We start from the raw sequence: 24,965 nt of genomic DNA, 5'->3' as shown, positions 1-24,965 counted from the left end.
AACTAGATCTCTGTGCTATGATAAAAGCAGAGTAAACCACCCAGTTGTATGAAAAAATAAGCAGATTTTGTGAATTAGCGATCTGGTAGAAATAATGCCGACTGATTGTTGGACTTGAAACCTCTCAAGTCCCGGAGTTCCATCTATGGTTGGACTGGTCATAGAGACGACCAGGACCTGGTGGGCCACCACATCAGTGCATTGTAGGAACAACTCTCGCTGGAGTACAAAAAGGCACAGCCTGTTTCATTTGAGTATTTTGAATTAAAACAGAACTGATTCTTTTAAACTCAAGAAGTGATGAAGAACAAATGCATGTATGTTTTATTTAACTGCATTGAACTGGTGAGTATGAGTCCTCTTCTTTTAGGTTTTATATCCTCACATGTGAGAATATTATGCCCATCGACATCTGTGTCAGCCCATATCTGTGTCACTTTCCAATACTGAATGCTTGGTTTCAACCATAATGAAGCTTTTAAGTAGAAGCATGAGGAGTGGACAGGGTGTTAAGGACAGGGACCGGCAGGGAAATCAGCTGTCAGCAGCCAGATACTTCCCTTCTCCTCATTAATTACTTTTGGGGAAAGAGAGGTGAAGGCCAAATGAGTATTGATTGTGGTTGGCCAGTATAGGGCCGGTTTCACTGGCCTTTCCCACACGTCATTGCCTCTCCACATCCCCATTAAGTGGGAACAAGAGGGATCAGTGGCAAGCTGGGACCCTATTAAAGACAGGACCTTAGAGTGTCAGACAGGCTAGCTAGCACACAAACCTTCTCCACGTGACAGTGGACAACACTTCTTCTTTTCACTTTGTATCTGTATGTCTGTCTTTCTTTTAATCCCTCTTCCACTGCTTTAGTGCAGATTGTCAATAAGAGGACAGAGGTTTAAATGTTAGAGGCTGTTTGCAATTCAAAGACCATCCAAAGTCAAACTTTGTCTCACTAGGTTTCTTTAATTTGTCTCTCTTTTCTTTTTTTTCTTTTTTAGCGATTTCCCCTACTTCTATTTTCTCGGCCTCTTCTCTCCTACTCCAACTAAATGCTACAGAAATAGCTCAGTAGATTCAGAAAGGTCTCATATCTTTTCTCTTCCTCTCACTGCCTCCCTATTCCCTGCTTTTGTTGCGTGACTGATGATTTTAATTACCTGTTAACTCCCTGTACTCAGCAGATACACATGATAAATGGTCCGGGTAACTGTTGAAGCCACCATCTGGATGGGGCAAAGGAGTCTAAGGAGCTTTTCTCTACTGTCATACTAAAGACAGCAACCACAGCAGGGGAGGATTGCAGGTGTGTCAAGGGAGAACAAGAAACTGTCCCAGTTTAGATCCAGTTGACAGCTATTTAGTGTCATAAGGGTCACAACCATTTTTCCTTTCTGAGGCTGTAGGCAGCGACAATATGTTTCTAGAAAAAGAAGCCCTCGTCGCCACAGTGGGGAGAGAGCTTGCAGTAGACAATGACCAGCAAATTGCAGCACTTTATATGGAGATTGTAGTGAAGAAGCTGCGATTGGTAGACAGTGGATTCAGAAGTAGGAATTATGTCGGGATGCACAGGTTACTAAAGCAAAGTTGCTCCAAAAAAGGCAGCCTCACATAGATGGATAGAAAAACCCTGAACAGGAAATGGACATAAATGTGAAGTAATTAGCTGTCACCAATCCAGCATGGTAGAAAAAGTTATATATGTCAATTCTGAAGGAACCACTGTTGTACCTCATTCACGTCAACAGAGTGACGCAGGTCTGTGGGTCATGATAATGACCCTCTTGACCAGGGTTGGACATGGGTCAGTCGCTGTCTGGCTTTGGGGAACTGGTGTTATTACCAGGAATGAAAATTTATTAAATGCTACCAACATTAAAATGTCATTTAACTGACTCACTAAAAAGAAAAAGATAGAGAGAAAGAGAAAAGAGAAATAGAAAGAACACGTGTGTGATCAAGAGAGAGGGAGCAAACAGATGCACAGACAGAGGAGTGAAACTGAAACTTTACTTTTATCCGGTAGAGTGTTTGATGTAATGCTCGGTGTTATTCTCAGGTTTATCAGTAATAGTGCAGACAGGAGGCTCTGCTGACAGTGAGGAGCAGGTGACAGCTGAGTCCACCCTTGTCATACAGAGTCTATTATCAGAAAGTGGTACTAGAGTTTTACAGTGTACACTGTAACAACTCTTTTAGAAATGATTGCTAAGATAAGTGCCTGCCTTAGTATTGTTAAAGAAAAGCTATCCTTACTGGAGCAGTGCTAAAATATGTTCACAATAGATCCAGCATTCACTCAGAAGAAGACTCCAACTGGTTGATGACATTGACGGATGTGGCTAATTTCCTTTGAAGAAATTAGCTCAAATATGCAGTGCTCTTTGTTGGCAAGAGTTACTTGAGAATGTGGACGTCATCTTATAAATCTAGTCTAGCTGCATCAAAAGGTCAAAAATTTGCTGTTGCATTGTTGGTAAATACAGCAATTTGGGGGGTTTGTATTGAGTTATTTTTTTATTTTGTTTATTCATTCAAGAAAGTGCCCAACAGTATTTCCCAAATTGTGGAACTATTCGTCCTAACACGCACCTTGACTGTCTAACAAAAAGACAGGGACAGCAGCACAGTGCAATTCTCCAGTGGACAACACAGAGGCCACTGCTAATTAGGCAACAATTTCAATTATACTGAGCTTGATTGAGTTGAGCAGATCAGTGACTTATTTGTGTCAGATTCCACATTAACTCTCTATAATTAGACTCAGACCCAACAGTTTATTTGACCGTTGTCAGGTCTCTGTGGTGTCTGTGTTTGTGCTTGGAGTTCATGGCACAGAGCAGCTGACCCACAGTGCAATGGGAATGACCTCCAGCATTAATAAAGGGTAATGATGATCGTCCTCCAAGCAGACCCCATGTCACTTCAGTTCTGTCTCATGGTTCGTAAAAAACAACACACACAAAACCACATTCACACACATGTTCGCACACTGACATTACAGATTCTACAAATGTGACACTGCTCCAACTGATTACTTGAGTTCCCAGTGGTAATGCTGGAGACAACTTCAATTCATTCATCCATTCCCTTAGTCCCTGAAGCAACTATGAAGTGCCTCTGACACACGCCACACATTTGACAATGGCAGGCACTGCATTCAGGCAAATTGAATATTTGTATGTTTTTATAGCCAATGTGCACATACATGTATGTGTTTGCTTCTGTAAATCTCTCATCCTATTCACCACTGAAGCTGCATGCTGAAGGACCAATTTCTATCGGCTTCAAGACAAACACAGCCAGACACCTAGAAAAGAGACAGACATATCAATATGACTGTTGTAAACAAGAGCACCTATATTGTGTGTGTTTGTGTGTTTCTCTCGCACTCTATCTCTCTATCAGCGGTGAATCAGTGGAGTGTTAGGACATCGTTTAAGCTCTCGCACAGCATCAATACTGGCTCTATTGATTTTTTTAAACAGTTAATGGAAGCCTTTAGGGCAGGAAAGCTAATTAAAATCATATGCAGGTCAAGCTCATTTAAAGACTCCCCATTAGTTTACGTTGAGCTTAACCACGCTTGACTGGAAAATCCATCCATCGGGCATCGTAATTGACTGGTGTTTCTAATGGCTTTCCGATGCTCCCGTATCTCAGAGAAACAGAGTCGGTTCCTCTGGCAGATTTCATGCTGCAGCTAATAACCCACATACAGAATCATTAAAGATGGCTGCCGCGTGTCCTGTGTCCTCAAAGTATCTTGTCACTCCCTGGTGATGTGTCACATACTCCACTCTTTGGAAGTAAACAATGCACACCCACTCTGCACTCTGAGGCGGACATAATTTATCATGAGTCTTCAGTGATTATATGGATGAATATGTCCATGACTGGGCTTTAGATATATATATTTTTTTTTTTTTTTTAAGGCTAATATTTTAGGAGAAGAGTGATACTAACAATAAAATAACTACACTTTTCTACTCATGTGGATGGGTTTTCACTTAGTTCCAGTTTTTGGCTCCTAATCCTCAACCTGTAATAATTTAAACAGAATCACATCATGATATTACATCTGCACAACACTGACTGATATTGATAATAAGGATTTTAATAATAATGAATGTGATCTTCGTCCAAACCCTTTTTGTGAATTGCATCAAATAACCTGCGTCTGGATAACAAAAGATTACATTCACAGTTTGTGCTATAAAACCAGCCAGAGGTGAAATTAATGTGATGAGAATTAATTATCTGATAGCATGATCAGGTGCAAAAATCCAATCAAAATTTTGTGTCCAACAGTGGCTGTGTTTCAGCACTTCACAGTCAGGTCTCTAGTTGGAAGAATATCTTCTATATAACTTTCTAGGTTTGGTAAAGATGGCTCAGTTAGAATGACTGTGGCCTTTGTGCAGTTGCTCTGGGAGAGTATTCTTGTCATGATGAGCTCTGTCTTGACATGTTTTGTGTTCCCTTGTTTGTTTGTACGACTCGTGTGAGTGTGCATTCTGCAGTGCCTTGCGGTGGGAGGTTGATTTGAATCTGTGAGTCAAAGGGAGATTGTATTCAGGCTTTGTTTATTGCTCCCTATCAGGGCCCAATATGCTAACAGCAGATGCCAACCATCTTGCTGCGTCTTAGCTTGATGCCTCCACTGCGTGACTCTAGCCACAAACCATGCCACTCTCCCGCCACTGTTGTACCAAGCTGGCACAAGCAGTGCAAGAAGCCTTGCAATGTCATAGCTTCAGCAGAGTGGTTCATTAGCCAGAGTTAGATCAGATAAAATCCCCCTGAGACGAATTTTCTCTCACACTGAGAACAGAAGGAGCAGAGGATACGAGCACACGCTGAGTAAAATGGCCATATGAAAGTTTATATTTAATAATAACACCTAATAAGATGTCAGTAGCATTGGCCTATTGTGTTACTGGAAAAGAAAGGCTGTATTTTCCACTCCAGCTGCTCCATATTCTCTTTTTAAGATAAAATACATGCACACACACACACCATGCCCTTTGAGCTTGCTGATTATGCTAATATTATTAGCTGTTTTCACCCACGCATGATATTACGTTGTTCTATTTTCGCTAACATTTCAGACAACCTACCAAATTTTAAATGGCTATTAAGGTGGCGGTTATTAAGGAGAAGCCAAGCATTAAAATGCATTTGATGTAAAAGAGGCTGTTGCTGTAAACTAGATGCTGCACAGTGCATCTCTCCTTTCCAGGCCTATTTCATCGGTCACCAAGTTTTGATCCAGTTAAAATTACTGACCTGAGTTGCGGTGCTGCTTGATTGATTGCCCCTTTTGAGTCATTTGTAATCACAGTCACCTTTAGTTCACCAAGTTATTGTCATTTTCATAAACACACGTCCTCATTTTGGAGTATAATACAATACAAAGTAATCAAAAAGCCACTTGAGATAATTTGAATTTGATTTCTATCCTTTTAGAATGACAGCACCATGGGAAGCAACTGAAGTGTTTGTTTTTATTTTGTTTTGTTTTTTTTTTGCATACTCATCTCTTTGTAGCTTAACCTTCATCCACAGAGTTTTTCTGATAAACCCTGTTTAAAGTCATGATGGACGGTATCCTGACAAAGAACTTCTGTCACAAAGATTTTCCTAAACAGGGAAGACTCAACCTGCTCAATACAAAAGTGCATCTTTCATGTTCGATAACACAAACGCACACTGCCTCAAAAGCCCTTTCAACCAACACTGAGTGAGAATGGAAATTTGGAGACCTGCTGAAAAAGGAGCAGAGGACAAGCTAAAATTTAAAAACATGTTAACAGATAAACTCAACAACAGAAGGAGAGCGAATGGTCAAAAAGACAGGTGGTGAGGAAAAGACAGAACAAGTATAGTGTAAGAGTGGGATGGCGGCAACAGAGATGTTCACTTTCAGCTCCTGCTAATGGATTAGAAGCAGTGGGTCTCTCAGCACATGGCTAACAAGCTCAAAGCCCAGACAGCCCACATCTCTCATCTCATCAACACCTGACCCTTAACCCTAACCTCTCTAACACCCTAACCCCCAAACCCTAAGGCCCCATACCTGATCTCTCGTCTTTTCCCTGCACACAGAGCCCCCCAACCCAAACCCCCGACCTCAGTCAAAGTGAGAACTGCAAACAGCTTCCCCAGACACACTGCTGAAGAATAAATGAAAAACAAACCTGTCAGTACTCAGTGCCACCATTTCACTTTGAATACACATGAGAAAAGCAGTCCTACATTTAATAGCCACATAATGAGTCAGCTCTGTAACATTAGACAATATAATATATAATAATGTCTGTCATGGCAGTTACATCTGCTGACCTCTCTTGGGAACTCGCTGCAATTATTTACCCAGCAGAAATTCACAGAGCAAAGCTAATGCAATTCAGTCCGAGAAAAGATATCTCCCCCAACTTGTTTTCAATTTACACCGGCTGATCTTAAGAGAGAGCAGTGCGAATGCTTTTCACAGGGATTTTGAAATAGAATAATTGAGTGTGATCATGGATGTGTGATAATTATTGCTGACGAGGAGGGCAGGTGTTGATGTTTGTGTGTGTGTGTGTGTGTGTGTGTATTCGTGTGTGTGCACATGCATGTGCACGCACACTTGTTGTTAGCTGCTGGTTCTCTTCACTCTGTATTCACTGCACACTTTTACCAAACCCCCCGCTTGCTGGGGTCAGCTGGTTCTCACTAGATCAGCAAGACTAAGAGTCTACTGCCAGCCTCAGTGAGGCTGTATCAAGGCTTAATGGCAGCTAAATGCTAACATCAGCATGCATTTAACTAAGAAGGTTACCATGCTGATGTTGAATATGGTCAACTGCTAACACCAACTACCCTTGGCACAAGCTACCCCTGAGGCTGATGGGATTGTCATTTACAGGTGTTTGGTGATAAAGGTATTGGGCATTAAAAGAGCAATACACTGTGTTAACTCACATCAACGTGATGCATCGCAATTTAATTCTGTGTGATCCATTATTCATGGGTCTTTCCGACAGTTGAGGACCAGGACTCAGTACTACAGTTTATAGACCTCAAGTCATTAACTTTTTAACCTTCAGTCATCTGTGTTGACCTGCACTGTTTTATATGCACCTGTAGAGTAAGACAAATTGTTTTTCCACACTATGAAAATATAGCATGTACAGTAAATATTGTATTCCTCTGCAGTGATTCTGTTCGTAGTAACATGCTAACATTGGTATCATTTTAAGACATGTAGTGAAAAGTCTACATAGTTGTCTCATTTTTAACTTCATGCACATTTGCTGTATGAAATGTAAGCAGGATCTTTTTTTTTCATGTTTGAAAATTGTATGATCTGGACTGGAATTTAAAATAAAGTTCTCATTCAACTAAATGTATTTTAAGAAAACAAGTAAAATAATAAAGTTTATTTATATGGCGCTTATCAAAGAGGTGCATTATAAATAGATGTAATCAGAGATTACAAAATGCTTCACAAGGATAAAATAACAAAACAAGCAACAAACACACAGATAAGTTACTTAAGTTACTTAAACTAAAAATAGTAAACACAAGATTAAAACATAAAAACACAAAGTTCACACTTAGTGGTGCATTCTTGTGAAATAGCTTGTGAATTAAATTCAGTTTTGCAGCTGGTTCTTCTCCATGTAGTGTCAATGTGTAACCTCATGAATATCATCATAATCAATAAAGATGTCTGGTGTAATTGATTCACGTGGTCAGAGTCAAGACACTGAAGCTGACGTCTGTATGTTGTGTTTTCACACCAGGTCCGTCTGTGGTTGGGGCACTGAAGAAGGACTGGGCCTCTCCCAACAGCATCGCTCTCTCCTGGCAGCAGCCCGAACAGACAGCACTGCCAATCCTAGACTACGAGATCAAATATTATGAGAAGGTACAGTGACTCCTGCTTATGCTCAGGTCCAGTCTTAAACTGCAGGGCTTTGGGTGTAAATCCATATTATAGATCCAAACTATAATATTTGTCAAGAGGAAAACTTGTGGATTCTTAGAAGTTCTTCATTCATTCTTTCGTCACACAGATGAATTAATAAATTAACAAATGTTTGAGGTTAAACAGGCATATAAAACACTGTTTACCTGGGATTATATCCTTCTGTCCTCTCATCCATCATGTTGTCTGAATAAAGGGAAACAGTCAAAAAGCAAGTTAATGCTTTTGATCTCAGTGTCAATGGAGATTGTTTGTGCAGCAAAATAAGGACTGTGTCGTAGAGGTCTTACAGTTCTTAGTTCGTAGTTATTGTTGCACAGTCATATTTGTAGACATACTGATCATCACTTTAAAGTTGTTGTTGTTGTTTAGGAGTATATGAACTGTGTGAGCAGGTGAAATTACAGCTGAGCTTCAATAATAAAAGCTCCTCTCATCTTATCAACCAAAGAAGTTTCCAAGTCTTCCGAAGAGATAAAACAAATTTTTACTGGAGTTGAGGCACAAATACAGTTTATAGCTACTATCCTCTATCTCTATGCATTAGAACTACAGTAATGTTTTTCCAGAAAAAAAACTTGTCCGTTTCCTGTGTTGTGATCAAGTTTGATTTTGAGCTCTCCCTTACTTGTAGACAGTCCTAATTATTGGTTGTGCATTCAGCAGCTGCCATAGTGAAAGAGACAGTAATTATACATATATTGTGAGTCTAAATTGGAGGAAAGATGTAGTGCACCTTCCACACAGGTAAACGTGTTAGTAAGTGATGAGATCATTTTTTGTCAACACCTGTTCTGAATCGCTGAGATTATTTTGAACGTCTTCCACTGTCTCCCACAGGAACACGAGCAGCTGAGCTACTCGTCTACGCGCACCAAGGCTCCCAGTGTGATCATCTCAGGTTTAAAACCAGCGACTTGGTACGTCTTCAGCGTTCGTACCCGCACGCCAGCTGGATACAGTTCCTACTCACCTAAATATGAATACAAAACTACGGGAGACTGTAAGTACCTGAGACCATCTACAGCGCTTGTTTGTGGGGAGAGCTACATCTGTCTATGAGTGAATGTGTGTATTTGTACTTCTGCTGATGACACTGTTTTGTGAGCAAAACAATATCCTCCAAAGCATGTTGCTGCTCCTCACCCCTGCAAACGTCTAGAATAAGGTCAGAACTTCGGTTTGGAGATGAGATCAAAGACTTTTGAAGGCGAAGTATGCAGAAATTGTGTGATGGCAGCAGAGAATACATCTGACTCAGGTTGGGATGAGACTGATGAAAAAGGGTCAGCCATCCTTTTCAGTGCACTTTGAACAGAGCTCTAGCAGTCTCAAAATCCATCAACAAACTGATGGGCTGTATCAAGGCCAGTTAAGACCCTTTCTTTGCATGACAACTATAATTTATCATTCAAGTTGAGTAAGTGTGATGAAATGTCACACCGAAGTTTCACCTTTAACCTTTGAGTTAGGTGCGAGGGAATTAAGGGTCAAGTCAGTAAAATCAATTAAATGTCCTAAACATTATTAACATGCATGTTTTTTCGTTTTGCTCATCTCCAAGGTAGCCTGTATGAAAGGCACAGCAGCAAATAATAAACTCACAAACAGTAACACCAAAAATATGATTCCAACCAGCAACATTTTTAAAAGATCCATTGAAAACATGTCCAAGAAGGGAAATGAACATGTGCAGCCACAAAATCACAAACACTAACACATCACACCTCCACTTTAAATTCAATCAGAGTAAATAAAACTCACTCGCATGTATAGGACATGTTGGTGCTGTACAATTTGTACTCAGCTTACCACAACATCTACAGACATTACTGCTGATCCTTTTCCAATCCATACTTTAGTCCTTTTTGATTTCATAATGTGTTTTCCTTACACTGCAGACAACCTCAATATATGAAAGTTAATTTGGGTCCTGGCAGTATACCCAGTTATACAATTAAAAGTATAGATTGATTTGATGTCCACAAATATGAGCAATATGGTGTTACATTTAATTTTATGCTGATGTGCTAAAATCTGTTTTACTACTGAACACATTTTGGAAAAGCCACCAAATTCACATTATCCTTTATACAGTTCCTGTGTTTGCACATACTGTTTGCTTTCTGATTGGATTTTCTAAAAAAAATAATGTGATATATTTGTGACTGCTGTGGGTTAGAATGTGGAAAGATATCAGTACAGTCCCTTTTATTGCACCTTTACTGAAATGCCTTCTTAATGTTTTTACACTATTAGCTATTTATAGATTTTGCTTAAAATATTTTTTGTATGCTTGTTACAGACATATTTTCTGTCCCTCTAAATTACATATAGTGATATATAGTTGAACTTTGAAGTATCATTAGCTTAGCTTTAGCACTTTCAGGGCTAGTTGTTCTATGGCTGTACTAGTTCTGGTGTTGATCACTAGCTTACTTAACTACAACAATACTACAATATTTTCAGTACAAACCAAATCAATCCAGAATTATTTTAATCCAAAATGTGATATTTTCAGAGTTAAATTTGAGTAGTAAAGATTAGATGATTAGAAGCTCTTGTATGTTTTTGTATGTCATCACAACTGATTTCATTGTTACCTGATGTGCTAAAATGCACAACAACTTCATTATATTCAAAAAAATGTGATGTCACAGGCTGGGATTTTCTCTACAGTATCAGTTTCATATGGGTTGCATCAACAAAACCCTGACAGGTCAGGATATCAGTAGCAACAGCAATCATAAAAACTGAGTTCAATCAACAAAGGAGTGTGACAACACGGTCCTGATGCTCAGCATATTTTGAATCAATGTTTTTTTTTAGTGTGTGTGAGCTTTATTGCAAGCCTACTCATAAAATACAAAGGTCCAGCTGCCCTTTTATGTCAGGTCAGGTATTGTTGAGAGGTGATTTGGCTTCACAGTGGCCCTCTCCCTTCCAAAGCTGCAGAGCTTTGCTTTATCTGCGGATCAGACGCTGCTTGGCCAAGCCTTTGTACTGCCTGGCCTTTTATCTGAAAGAGAAAGCAGATTTGGCCCCTGTCACTCTATCTCTCTCTCTCTCCGACAGTCTGTCTGTCTGCCTGTCTGCCTGTCAGTCAGTCTCATGCGTTCGCTTTTTTATATCCGTCTATGTATCTGTCCATCACTTCCTCCTTTCTCTCTCTCCTGTTGGTCTTTATCTCTCCTCTGTCATTCATTTCCTCATCCCTCAATTTGCATTCTTCATCCTGTCCTCTGCCACCCTTCTCTCTCAACACACACACACACACACACACACACACACACACACATGAGTTCAACACATCTGCTTAGTTAGTGATGTGTGTGAGTGCGTGAAGCTGATGGCTAGGAGAAATGTCTTGTGTGATCTGGCCACCGCCACTTTCACTCTCCCTCCTGCTGAGTGATCTGTAATTACTTCTACCCAATCAAACACACACACACACACACACACACACACACACACTCACGTACACACGTACACACACACACGTACACACACGCCTCCCCCACACACATATGCTCTTGACTTTACACTCACACACACACATACTGTACAGTATAAACCCACATGAGCCTCACTCACTGGGCCAGCAACCACGCACCCTGATCTTCAATTCATATTCATTAAGCACAAAATATTATAGAAATAAGCTTGGTAATAGCAATCATCTTTCAATTATCTGGGATTCGTTAGCCTTGTGACAAGACACAGAAAAGGGAGAATCATGAATATCAAATGGGACCAATTTAAGCAAATGATCATGGACTAAATCACAATTTCATGAATGAATAATATTAATTAAACAAAAGCAGGCATATGAATCATTCCAGTACGAAAGCTGACGGAGGGTTTTTTGCATGACAAAGAGCTGATCAAACATCTCTCTGTAATATGTGCCTATCAAGAGAGCGCGCATGGTCTACGTCTGGTGCACTGATGGAGGGGAATATTTAAAATGATGCTGAATAAAAATGTTCTCCTTCTTCCACTTTCATTTCCCTATTTTCTTTCCTCACCACTTTTATCATCCTTACCTGCTCTTCACATTTAACTTCTCATACTCTCATCATTTTTTTCTTCCCACTTTTCTTCTTTTTTGCCCTTTTTTTCCCCTCCCATACACCTTCCTCCTGTCATCCCAATTTCTTTCCAACCACCTCCCATCCTCCGCCACCTTCAGCGTCAGACATGGCTTCTGATCAAGGCCAGGTGTTGGTCATCGTGACAGCGGCGGTCGGTGGCTTTACCCTCCTCGTCATCCTCACCCTCTTCCTCCTCATCACTGGAAGGTAAGATGAATTCACTTCCCTTTGTGCACCGTGAATATTTCACTGTGCAGTTTTAACTGATGTGCCATCTTGCCAATATGTGAAGCTGGAGTTTAACTTTTAAATCAGCCAGTCAGGGATGCTAACGGTGATGTCCCATGATGACATAAACTGAGGCTTCTAGATCCTGACAGGAACAGAGAGAAACACTAAATACTGACATCTTGATTCCAAAAAACTGGTCTAACCCCAGTCATTTCAAACTTCTACTGATGTTATTTTTACCTATGGTAATGGCCAATATCTGAGTGCAAGACCCTATGAGTCATTTTTGAGGGAATGGATAACAACCTCATAACATATAACATATAACAACCTTTTTTCATTTTATTTGCACTACTTCACTGCAGTACCATAGTACATCCAACCATCCATTTTCAAATAGGTGGCTGATTAGACCTCCTCAGGGCTGTGTGGGTATACAGGGCAGTTTTCTGTCACTCACTCTCTTAGTTCTGTTGCGTCTGTCAGGGCAAGTTCTAAGTCTTAGCAGTCTGAGGAGTTTTGTTAACCTAAGGTAATTTCTGTCTTAGCTCAGCCACCTTTAACCAGAGAGGAGGTCTAATCAGCTAGAATACCTCTGTAACCTTTGTGGATGTGCTGGGCCTTAATTGGTCCAAATGTCCCCGAGATGTCACTGGAGTTCATCTAAATACACTTTTTGTGTGAAGAAGACCAACTCAAACTACGAATAGATTAAGGCTACATAGTTATAAAAATGAGGAGAATTTCACTTTTTTGGTTAAACTCAACTTTGACCAACTTTAGACGTGAATAACGTTTTCTCCTCTGCTCGTTCCACTTGCCTCAAAAGATCTGTCACCTCTACAGCTGTGTTTTTCCTGCTGAGTCAATCGTCACAGATATTTCAGTGAAAAAAGCCTTTTTGTTTGGTGCAGCAACTTCATGTTCCTTCCAACAACTCCTCCAACCTAAATGACTGTATAGGTTGCTTATCCCTGTCCTCGGATATGACTCAGAGGGGAGACAGGCGTACCAGACCTTGATTAGGCACAAAAACTATTTGATTAGGCTTAAGAAAAGATTGCACTTGGCGTTAAAATTAGTACTTCCTTAAGGTTAGAGGCACTTTATTGTCATCGTTGCAATGACAAAAATGTTGTTATGGTTGTGATAAGGTCATGGATGACAGAAATAATGTGGATTATCAGTTTCACACAGGGAACAAACAGCACTCTCCTGCGTGAAACTCCTGTGTTTTGTCAACCCATTCACCTCCTCCTAAGGTGGTCAGTCTTTATTTATTGCTATCACCTGACTTCCTCCTTTTGCTCCCGCCATAATTGCTGCGGCTGCTAGAGGTCGCCTAACAATAACACGTCACTGTGGGTCATTATAAGCTGTTTGCACAGTCGACCACAGGCTTGTTTTTTTTTTTACAGCAGGAAGGTCTCATTCCTTCCTTCATCGACCATATAAGCCTCATACTCCTTGGCTAGGTGTTCATTATTTCCTCCAGGGCATTGGCATAACCTTCCACTACAAAAGGTTCCATTACATTTTGCTTCAACGATTGCCTCTGGACTCAGGATACCACTAATAGCAGGAGATGGGAAGTGTGTTGAGGAAGTGTTGGCTGTTATGAGGTTTGCACAGGTGTCTTATTTGGCTCTGTCTGTGACCTCGTAGAGATATTGAGAGCATAAATGAGTGTGTATGAAAGTGTGGCGCCACAATTAAAGTCAAAATAATTCGCATTATATCCTGAACAAGCCACAAGAACACAGACATGATGTTGATGTATAATGTAGAAGGTGGACACACAAGCACCAACATTAACAGAAATATTCAAAGACTCAAAGGAAGATAGATAAAGGATACAAAGCAAGAGTCTACCCTGACACTGAAGGTACACACACACACACAGCCTGTCTGCTTTTGTGTTTGTAGATGTGTGCGTAGGTGTGCGACTCTGCGAGAAAGAAATCAACAACACAGGGGCAAGAAAAAGATTAGACTTTGCTTTAGCAGATGCAGATGCTTCAGGTTCTTCTCTTTTGGTGCCACTGTTGTTCAAATACAACACTTTGAAAAGAGATGAGGAGGGAGACAAGCAAACGCCGACCTCCACAGCTGCATGTGATAGTCTGAAACTCCAGTCAGTCAAGCCAGCAGACTTTCAGTATCTCTTTTTCAGTTGGTAACATTTTTAATCTTAATATTCTGTACACTCTACTACAGGTAAGATTCACATTATTGTGATTATAACAGACAGCACAGTGTCTGTGGAAAAAATATCTGACATTTAAAGTCTTCTCAGGCGCATCAACACAGTCTGAGAGATACATTTACTGAGCCTTTTGCATTTTGTTTCTCCATCAGCTCCATTAGGAGCTGGACATGTTTTTATCACATGTACAGTCAAGCCTGTTTGAAGCACAGTTTGCCTGTTGTGTTAGCTACATGCCACATATCAGCAGTCAACTGAGATCTTTACACATTTGAGGGAGTATCGCAGGTATGATAAGTGTGGTTGATTGCACATTCTGCTGAGTTTACAAGGGTACACGTTATTTGCAAAGGTCAGATTTGCATAAAAATTCTCTCTCCCTGAAAACATGTGCAAATTCTGCAGGTGTATTTAAAAGCAATGATCTTTATTGGATAGAAATACTGCATGTCAGAAAGTGTGGTACTAGATTATAGAAAAGACCAAACACCAGACTGTTACCCTAAAAATATGGATCCATCTGCCATTTACTAGAAATACTAGAGAACAAATCCTATAAATTAAGAAGAATCAGGTTCAGCAAAACAAACAGGAGATCCAGAGACATGTCAATCAAGCTTTTGTCTGAACACAGCCTTACACCCAACAACAACCTGTGTGTGGGTCTGCAGAGGTTTTTTTTTTAATTTTCAGATTAGATGAAAACCAGACACTTTGTATGAATATTTAACATCATGAGAGAAACTAGCTAACATGATGAAACTCTAAGTTGAATAGCACTTGACACCTAGAAGAAAGAAAAAGGCCTGCCCTCTGAACAGCGGTTGAAAAGCTTCTGTGGAACTAAAGCTGTCTACATACCGCTGAGTGCTTTGTGTGTTGATACGCAGTTTTAAGTTTTATCTAAAGGACTATGACATCACTAACCTTCAGTAATTGGTGCACGTTGGTACACCTGGTTTTTATTGACTGTTGTTTCCTAAAGGCCTGGGCATAACCAGCAAATAGCACGCCACTCAGGGACGTGCTGTGTTTACACATTCTCAGCTTTTTGCGAGTCATTTAACACCGTACAGTCCTGTGTGTCATTAAACTCCATTTTGGTTAGGGTTAGGGGACGAGGAGAGGGAAAGGGCTACGGCAGTGTTAGGGGTTAGTCAATAGAGACATTTAAAAAATGCATTGTGCTACATGCAAAATGACAAATGATAAAGAAATTGATGTGTTATTCATGCACCTTTTGGTGAGGCCAGGCTGCAGCAATATAAAACAAGAAGATTACACAGCAAAATAAATAGACCTTTTTCATATATTACACATTTTGACTGACTTCAGCTTGTCTCCAGCTGGTTAGCATGTTAGCCCTTAGCTTTCCAGCTACAGTAGTTCACCTACTGACCCTACAAGTGTTCCCTATGTCAGCAAGCTTCTGTTATCTCTGTGTCTGATTTAGTAAATATAAGTGGATATCCTGGTTTCAGCAAGAGTGAGAACATAATGAATAGATATATTTGAATTAATAAATATGTATGTATAAACAACACAGTTTGTCACAAGTGGATTTGAATTGTGGCCTAAAAATAATCTGTAACATTGCTATATATGCAGCATACAGCATTTCTACATAATCATTGTCTTCATTAACTTATGCAGTGACTGGTTTGCACGCACTGAGCGATTCAATCCCAGGTGGTGGTTAAACACACAATTTCATAAAAGTGACCCTCAGTTACTGTGGAGGCAGCATCTAGCACCCACTACAGTAACTGCAGCTTAAAACTCTTGCATGTTCATTTCAGAAATCAACTGTGCTGGTTGCCATAGAATTTCAATTTCACAACTGAGCACTGAACTTCACAGATCGGTGATGTGTCAGACAAATTACACCATTTCAAAGTGAAGACCTTTACTGTTGGCAAGATTATTCTGGCAATGAATTTGAAGTCCATCACCTTCACAAAAAAAAAAGCTGTAAACTGTAGTTTTATTGCAGGGATTCACTGTATTTTACTTATTTCTATGATGTGATCTCAGTATGTGTCTCTCTTCCTAGTTTTTTTAAATTAAAAACTCATATACACACCAGGTGCAAGAGCTAAAGCAGCTCTTTAGGCTTTTGCATGCTAGCACGAGAAGGACCTGTTTTTTTTTTTTTACCTGAATCAAGCTAAAAGCAGCCATAGCAGTGGTTGGAGTGTTTTTTGACTCTATCACAGCCTGTCATATCTGCAATCCCTCTGCCCTGTGTGGGAGGGACTTTCACTCTCTTTCAGTTTGAAAAAGCTGCAAATGTGCTTGAGCTGCCTGAGAAAGATTAGAGCTTTCAGTGACATAGGTTGTACAACACAAGTGAGGATATAAGAGGAGCTGCTGTACAGGGAGTTTTAACACCTGGCTGTCCTAAAAGCTTCCCAAATCTACATCTCTTTGCATTTGCTCGTGCTAAATTTGAAGAGTGAGAACTTCTATAGGAGCAAAGCCGCCACAGTCGCACAGATGTAGCCTAGCTGAAAGCGTTTTACTGTATGTGTACTCTCTATCTTTGAATTGTCTCTCAATCACTGCAACTCTTTCGTATCATTTTCTTCATATTTCCTTTAATCCCATCTTTCTTCTGTGCCCTCTGTAGCGTCTGCGGCAGAGATGTGTCATGGTGAGGTGACTGTGAGGGATGTTAGGGCAAGAGAGGGGTGGTTTGCATTACACCGATGCTTTGATTAGGGCTCTGGGCAAGGTTATTTAACTGAGGTGTGTGAGTGTGAAAAGTATTTGAATATGTGTGTGAACATGCACTGAAACAATGCTCAAAAGCCCAGGGAGCAGTGGAAGAAGCTGAGGTCTTGTTGTGTGATAACTGTCTTTGTGTGTGTCTGTGTGTGCAGCCTCTTTTCAACATGAAAGCCAGTGAGACAGAGGGATAGGCGGATAAAGGGGATCAGAGGATAGGACTGGAAAAGACTGATAAAGGCACATGCCACCATTTCTTTAATGAACAGCTTGACCCCATCAGCACAGGTCAACAGTAGCTTTCCAAATCCCCTTCTTGTCCTCTCTGCCAGTGCTGCTCGCCATGTTATCTGCTCTGTCTATCAGTGACCGGGATCCCACAGACTTCACTTAGCTGAAGCCGTGGTCTGGCAACCTGCGGCTCACAGCCCTCTGACACCTGCTCTAATCTGGCAACCTGGATTATGTTAAGTCTTCAAAAAGAGGGTGGCTCACATGTGATCACATCAACCTGCACACACTCATACAAGTAAGCATTTACAGACACACTGTCTCCACTAGTACAATGTTGGTAGTTTCACTCCCATCTTATCCAATGGCAGCCTGTATTATCCCATCACTGAGGCAGTTTATTTGGCCGTACAGTACCATCTCTACCAGAGGAGGTTGTTTCTGAGGAAGCATCCTTGCTTCACAACACATTTGAGACTGAGGAAATATATTTCTCAAGAAACTCTGTCCTGCACAATTCATGTCGATGCTGATCAAACTCAGGGAATGCAGATATGAACAGAAAACAACGTCTTAAACTTAAGAAACTTAGGAACAACATATTAAATGGTCGTGTGTAATTTAAAAGGTATCACTCCTGGTGAACTCATAGATCCCCTGACTCTGCAGTTGTAGGCTCTTTACATGATAGAGTCTTATCCATCATGCAAGAGCATCATGGAGGTGTCTGATCCGTCCCAAATTCATTGTACAGCAGGAGAATGACCTCAAACACAGGAAGAGTCATAAAGAACTGTTTTCACTGACAAGAAGAACAAAGAGTCTGCAACAGATGTTATGGCCTCCACAGAGCCCCGACTCTCAGTCACTCTGTACTGGTCCTGAGACTTTTTGTGCTGCAGAACTATCCAGACTCACTGCTTCCTCCTTCACTCACAGCAGTCTCCAGAGTTTACTCTGAATGGTGTCAAAAACAAAAAAACATTGAGCAGCAGTTCTGCAGACAGAAACACTTTGTTGATGAGAGAGGTCAGAGGAGAACGGACAGACTGGTTGGAGCCGACAGAAAGGCTGCAGTAACTCTTTACAACTGTGGTGAGCAGAAAAGCCTCTCAGAATGAAACAACACCTTGACCCTCGAGGCGGATCAGATACAACAGCAGAAGACCACATCAGGCTACACACCTGTCAGGAATCTGAGGCTGCAGTGGTCACATGTTCACCAAAACTGGACAGTTTAAGACTGGAAGAACGTAGACTGGTCTGATGAAACTGTATTTCTGTTGAGGCACAATGGTTGGGTCAGAAGTTGGTGTCAGTGGCATGAGTCCATGGACCCAACCTCCCTTGTGTCAACAGTCCAGGCTGGTGGTGGGGGTTTGTGGTCACAATGTACCAGCTTCTAATGGCTACCTCCAGCATGATAATGTACCATGTCACAAAGTCGTCTCATACTGGTTTCATGAACATGACAATGATTTCACTGAACTTTAGTGGCCTCCACAGTCATCACATCTGAATCCGGCAGAACACCTTTTCTATCACCAGAGGTGTGGTAGAACATGAGATTGGCAGCATGAATGTGCAGCTGACAAATCTGCAGAAATGATGTGATGCAATCATCAGCATAAAGCAGAATCTCAAAGCTAAGTTTCCAACATCATGTGTGATCAACACAACAGGGAATTGAGGCTGTTTTGAGAGCAAAGGGAGGCATTAGTATGGTGTTTCCTAATAAAGTGCTCAATAAATATGTGTAACATCAAACCAAACAAATTAGCTAAACAAGGCTATAAATATCATCAAATTACAGAGTCGCAGGATTCTTTATGACTTTGGCTTTTCATATCACCCAAAATCATCATGATTCAGTACTGCAGGTTCAACCAGTGTTTATTAGTCTGCAGATTGTTTTGTTTATTTTCACCTGTATTTTCGGATCCAACTTTATGATTTATTTCTATCAAAGACTCTTGTGTTTCAGTGAAGTGTTATTTGTGGTGTGTTGATTAGACTGTGACAGACAAATAGTCAGATTTTAGATTTTAGTGGTGGAACAGTGAGTGCACAGAGAAGAATTGTTTTTTATTATTATATAATACAGTGTATTACAAAGCAGTGAGCAATATGTGGATCTTCCTTAAGCGACGGAAACAGGTTTCAACTTAACTGTGAAGCTGCTCCTTCACATTTTCTGATTGTTGTCATTGTTTTTAAGGAAAAGGTCACATTGGAAATATGCCATTTTGTTGGTAATATTTTTGTTTAGAAATGATTTATCTGTTTTATGATTCAGGCCGCATATCATCGTAGCACTATAGGCATTTTATGTGAGGAATGCGCCATAGAAAGGTCAAAGGAAAAGGTACTGTGGAGTTATAATTGCAATGTAATGTGTAGTGTCATTTGTGAAATTTGTAACACATCCTTAAGTGTGTCTATATTTGATCTTATGGTCGTGACATTTGCCTCCTCCAGAATGTACTTCTATCTTTTAAGACGTCTGTGTGTATTTACTCTATCTCCTGAATATTAATTGAGGTAAACAGAATGAATATGTAACCTGCTGTTGTATCAGGATATTGGAAGTTGGGGGTCTGGGGGTGATGTAGATGGTGCATGCAGCCATGTGAGACAGATTATGAATTTTGACTTGATAACAGTTGCTGTTTAAAAGTAATATTTAAATCTTACACCCAAACCGGAACCAGTGAATCTATCAGTATCATCATGTGCTGTGGGACCAAGCTGCAGACTGTCCCTCAGCTACACCAGCTCTCCAGGAGGGAGATAGCATCACTCATCCAGACCACAGTGGTGTGGGGCCCAGGGGTGGGGGTGGGGGGGCTTGTCTGGAGGAGTGACAGTGAGGGGAGGATCTTCCTCTGAAGTGACAGTGTGACCATGTGAGATCTCTGTTTCTGTCTCTGCTCTGGCTCTGTTGGGGGTTTGGGTCAAGCCTCTGGGCTCTGCTCCTCTACTTGCTGCCACTCTTTTAAAGTCCCTTTCTGACATGCTCTTTATTACATGCTGTAAATGTGTTGGCAGTTTAACACGTCAGGCTCATGTTTGAATAAATGCCAGTTTTACTTGTCCATAAAAGTCAAGACAGCAGTCTGTCTAGGAAGCACTTAACATTTCTGTCACACATCCAGCACAGTTGAACTGTGAATTAAACATTGTCACATTGACAGAAAGGCTACAGAAGCAAAAGGTGTAAATACACACAGGTATTAAAAGTGTGTCATTTTCCCCTTCTTAAGAGAACTGTAGTGAATTTATTACTTAGTTATCATCACTTATGTGTATAGTTTGACACACCAAAGAAACTGTGAATAAGCTACTTTTAACTTGTAGAGGAGTCAAGGAGTTTGTTCCAAGCCAGCGTTATTATCCAAAAAAAAAAAAAATCTGTAAAAAGCCTGTGAGTAAACAGGGATTCACAACAAAAGTCAGAGCCTTGAGTTTTGTCATTTTTAACTGCCTGGTTGCTGTGGGACTGTATGAAGCAGGCAGCATAATTTTATATTCTATCTAATAAATTATGAAATATGAGAAAATATATTAGGGGATCCACTAGGGAAAAGTGGGAGTGAGCGTCCCTCGTGCACACAGTCATTAATTAAGCCCTCTACTGCAAAATAAGTTTTAAAATTCATCAGTGATACCGCCTGAGCCAAAACTGAGAGCACCTGTCTACCTTCATCATTATTTTCCATCTCACTGCTCTTCTCCAGCAGTGCCACCTCTGTCTCTCAGACACCAGGCACCAAATACTTAGTGAGCAATGCAGGTTCATTTGTTTGGATGAAGCCATTACTAAACATTTAGGTGATGATGAAGCATGTTGGAATGACAACAGGCCATTATTTGAACATCAGGCCAGATGTTTTACTTGTAATGGGTGAGTTCACCAAAATCATAAATATATAAAAATATATTCTTGCTTAAAGCATAACTGAGATCTGACCATGCAGAGGGTTTGCATTTATTTAATTACAAATGTCAGTGAGGTTTAGAGCCTTTGAGAATACACCACTACGGCAGCAGGGTTTACAAAGGTAAACACAATGAAAGCTGACTGAGCTGTAACCTTGTATTAGTCCTTGTGTGAAAAACATGTGGGTCAATCTGCACTGCTCCAATCTTGTGTTTTGTTTTGGTTTTTAAGTTGAGCCTTGCTATTTGTTTTTAAAAGGTGTTATACAAATAAAGTTATTATTAGTATTAGTATTAGTATTAGTATTAATATAGTATTAGCATTATTATTATTTATAATGGAAGTTCTAGTGTCACAGTGAAGCCATTTCAGGAATGAAAACTGAAAATGAGAGATTATAGGTGAAAATTGTTATTACATTTTTCCGTAAATGACTAATTTTTGTTCTGGTTTGATTCTTTAAATTGTTTGAGAAAGAACAGTGACTGTAGAGAGAAGGAAATCATTTCTGCCTCTTAGTAGGAACATTTTAATCTGAGATTAACACACTACTGCATTACGACAGCACTGTTGTACTGAAGATGTAACTCTCTCACTTGCATTCTGTAAACAAGAGGGACATAATATTATTTTTTCACCTTTTATCAGATCAGAAAAGCTCACATGGGTCTGTTTTGAAAGCGTCATATGTCATTTAATGACCTCTTTTGTCTTTTAGTTATGTGGTTTATAGGTCCCGCTGTTATCTGTGTCCAATTTGGTTTCTCTGTCTTTTTTTCAGATACTGTTGAATCATAAGTAAATAAGTAGGATGTGCATTAAATACTAACTAAACAGTCATTTCAGGGATTTTATTCATGATTCTCTGTATTTTATTATAGATGCAACACTCACCAGTTGGGGTACTTTTTAGCTACAGTAATTTGATTAGACAGTAATGTGTTTAAGCTGTGAATCAAGACCATACACTGTACTCTGCCATGAATGTGATTCTGGTTGTGCATGTTGTCTCTGGATAGATTGTACTTTGTGTTTTCTTCGTTTTTGATTTCAGAGTAGCATCCAAGCATCTATTTGGATAAATTCCTCTGTGGTCTTTTGCAGATGCTGTCGTCTAATCTCGCAGCTTTTCAGACTTTCTTGGCAGACAGGCTTTTTATCAGTTATTGGCTGTCTCTCGGTCTCTCGGTGCCCAGATAAACTTTCACAAACACACACTTGCACACACAGGAGGGAGTTTTTGCATTAGTGCGTGCAACTGTACCTCCCTTCTGTGGTTGTGTGTTGACGTTTCATTGTCTCTGTGAGTGTCTGTTCCTTCAAATTACATGGGCTTGTGTATTTCTCATTTACACGCACCTGTTGACTTCTTTCTTTCATTTTCTCAAGAGTTCTGAGTCTGTGTGTGTGTGTCTGCCTACATGTACTGAATCTCAGCATTATATTTTGTTTTGCTCTAGAAAACACTCAAAGCCAGATTGTCACGAGTTCCAGTGATCAGTAAACCTCATAATACTCTCGTTGTATATGGTCATATTAAGGCTATAGTTTTGTCCGTGCTGTTTGATCCTGCTTAGTGCAGGACTCTTACCAGGAAAATGTAAAGCTTTCATGAATTGTGTTTCTATGAAAATGGATGGTAACTTTCATAGACTAATTAGCCTCTGAGAAATGGCTGAGCCTCTTTCTCTTTCTGCTCTTACCTTTGGGTTCATGTCTGGCTTGCTCATTCTTCTCTCTTTTTCTTCCAACAATTGTGCTCTATTTTTCCACAAATCACCTTTTAGAAACTCCCCATCGTACCCCATACATGAACCTCTGAGTCTCCGTCACATACAGTAAAACAGTTCAGGAAACTGTTGATTTAAGCTGCGGATGCCACTATTCCAACTTCAAACTATCACGTTTTAACTGTGAAGTTGTTAAAATGCCAAATACGATCTGCAAATGGGTGTGTGCTCAAGTGTGAAAGGAAACACAGAGATAAGTTTGCTGTAAGTTGTCGAATCTTTTATTTTTTATCTTTAACTGCAAAAACTTATGACAGACACACACACTCGCATTAGGGATGGATCTAACCTGCCTTTCCTGTAGAAACCTTAATTCCAGGCTTCTTCTATGATGGACCCAAAAATAATATGATTGCATGTTTGAGGAAGACCCCTTAAACTCCTATCTATGTGTTTTCCAGGTGTCAGTGGTACTTCAAGGCCAAAATGACCTCGGAGGAGAAAAGGAGGACCAGTTATCAGAATGGACAAGGTACTACTTGTCTACTTCTCTCCTCTCTGTTGCTCTGGATGTTTTTTCTCTCTCTCTCACTGGTTTTGAAATTTTCACATTGCAATCAATCAATTCCCACATTTATGGTGTTGATGGTGGGTGGGGGGAGCCTAATTTTAGTTGAATTTAAAATCTGTTTGGAACACTTCATAACATTGGAGTTGAACATTACTTTTGTCAGAAGGCCCAACCACTTGGCGAGGATGTGCCAGGTTGTCTTTTATGTGATGCGTTTTTGCCAGTAAACAAGGCAGAGCCGAGAAGAGAGAGATTCTGTGAGCCACAGTTAGCCGCTAACAGGATAGCCACCTGCTCTTCTGTTAGCTTTCAACGCAGTGTGCCGTATGGATCATTTCCCATGTGTTTCTGTGCCTATGCATATTTTAATTTTGCACAGGAATAACAAACCCCCGCCACAAGCTTTTACAGAATGTGAATATATTGGACTTGCTAGCGAGAAAAGAAGTCACAGAGAAATCAACACAGCAACTCCTTCATCTTTCTGTCTACCACTCCTCCTGTTTTACATGAGTTGTTTTGGGGTTTGTTTTTGTTTTTTTGCTTTGTTTTTTTTTTCTTTTTTCTTTTTTTTTGTTCCCTGAGCTGTTTGCTTTTGCACTCTTGTAATTTTTTATTTCCTTTGCCTGTTTCTTTTGTCTTGTAATACCCAACTTTTCATTCCTGACATGGAAAAACACAAATTGAAATGGGAGCTGTAAGGCGAAAAAATAAAGAGAATGATGTTCGAAAGTGTGTGGAACGACAAACGTTGAGGCGAGGCGATGGAAAATTGCAAGAGGAGAAACAGAAAGGAAAGAGAAATGAGGATAAGGGCAACCAGGTAGCGAGACAGAGGAAGAGAGGGGAGGACAATGAGGAATGAAGAATACTTTAAGAGGACAGTTGGATCGAGGCTAGAAAGTCAGAAACCAACGGGAAGAGGTAAGAGAAGATACATACATAAAATGAGTTTTTGAAAATAGCTAACAAGCTCCCACATACTTCTCTAGGATTCAACATAAAGTAGTGGTGTTCAAAGACCCCCTGTCTCCTGTGTGGTGCTGAGCAGAAGCTTCAAGAGGAGAACAGGGTCCTCTGGGTTTCACTGGTGCTGGTTCATGCATCAGAGAGAACTGATAGTTGTTGTCTATACAGCATCGATCCCTGAAAGAGAAACACAGCTTTTGTCTAACCCCCTCGTCCCCTACCCCACCCACCCCCCACTGGGAGGTCAGGGTCAGGGCAGGATCAGCAGCAACCTGTTAAAGATCCACTGAC

The 24,965-nt window shown here is 40.4% G+C and overlaps 1 protein-coding gene across 2 annotated transcripts in view; it reads left to right on the top strand.

Annotated features, from left to right (window-relative positions):
• LOC139635376 (ephrin type-A receptor 6-like) overlaps positions 1–24,965 on the top strand; it is a 321,867-nt gene that overhangs the window by 281,042 nt on the left and 15,860 nt on the right. For both annotated transcript variants that reach the window (XM_071502771.1, XM_071502683.1), the window contains exons 6-9: positions 7,791–7,915; positions 8,816–8,978; positions 12,168–12,276; positions 23,596–23,666. In XM_071502771.1, coding sequence (XP_071358872.1) covers positions 7,791–7,915; positions 8,816–8,978; positions 12,168–12,276; positions 23,596–23,666 — 468 coding nt within the window. The remainder of the gene's footprint in view (positions 1–7,790; positions 7,916–8,815; positions 8,979–12,167; positions 12,277–23,595; positions 23,667–24,965) is intronic.

This window comes from Trachinotus anak, unplaced genomic scaffold (genome assembly GCF_046630095.1).
Source record: "Trachinotus anak isolate AG129_WGS33_773 ecotype Australia unplaced genomic scaffold, CSIRO_AGI_Tana_v1 ptg000001l, whole genome shotgun sequence".
In the NCBI taxonomy this organism is placed as follows: Eukaryota; Metazoa; Chordata; class Actinopteri; order Carangiformes; family Carangidae; genus Trachinotus; species Trachinotus anak.
Note: the sequence above shows the minus strand (reverse complement) of the source record. Positions and strands in the feature narration are given on the sequence as shown.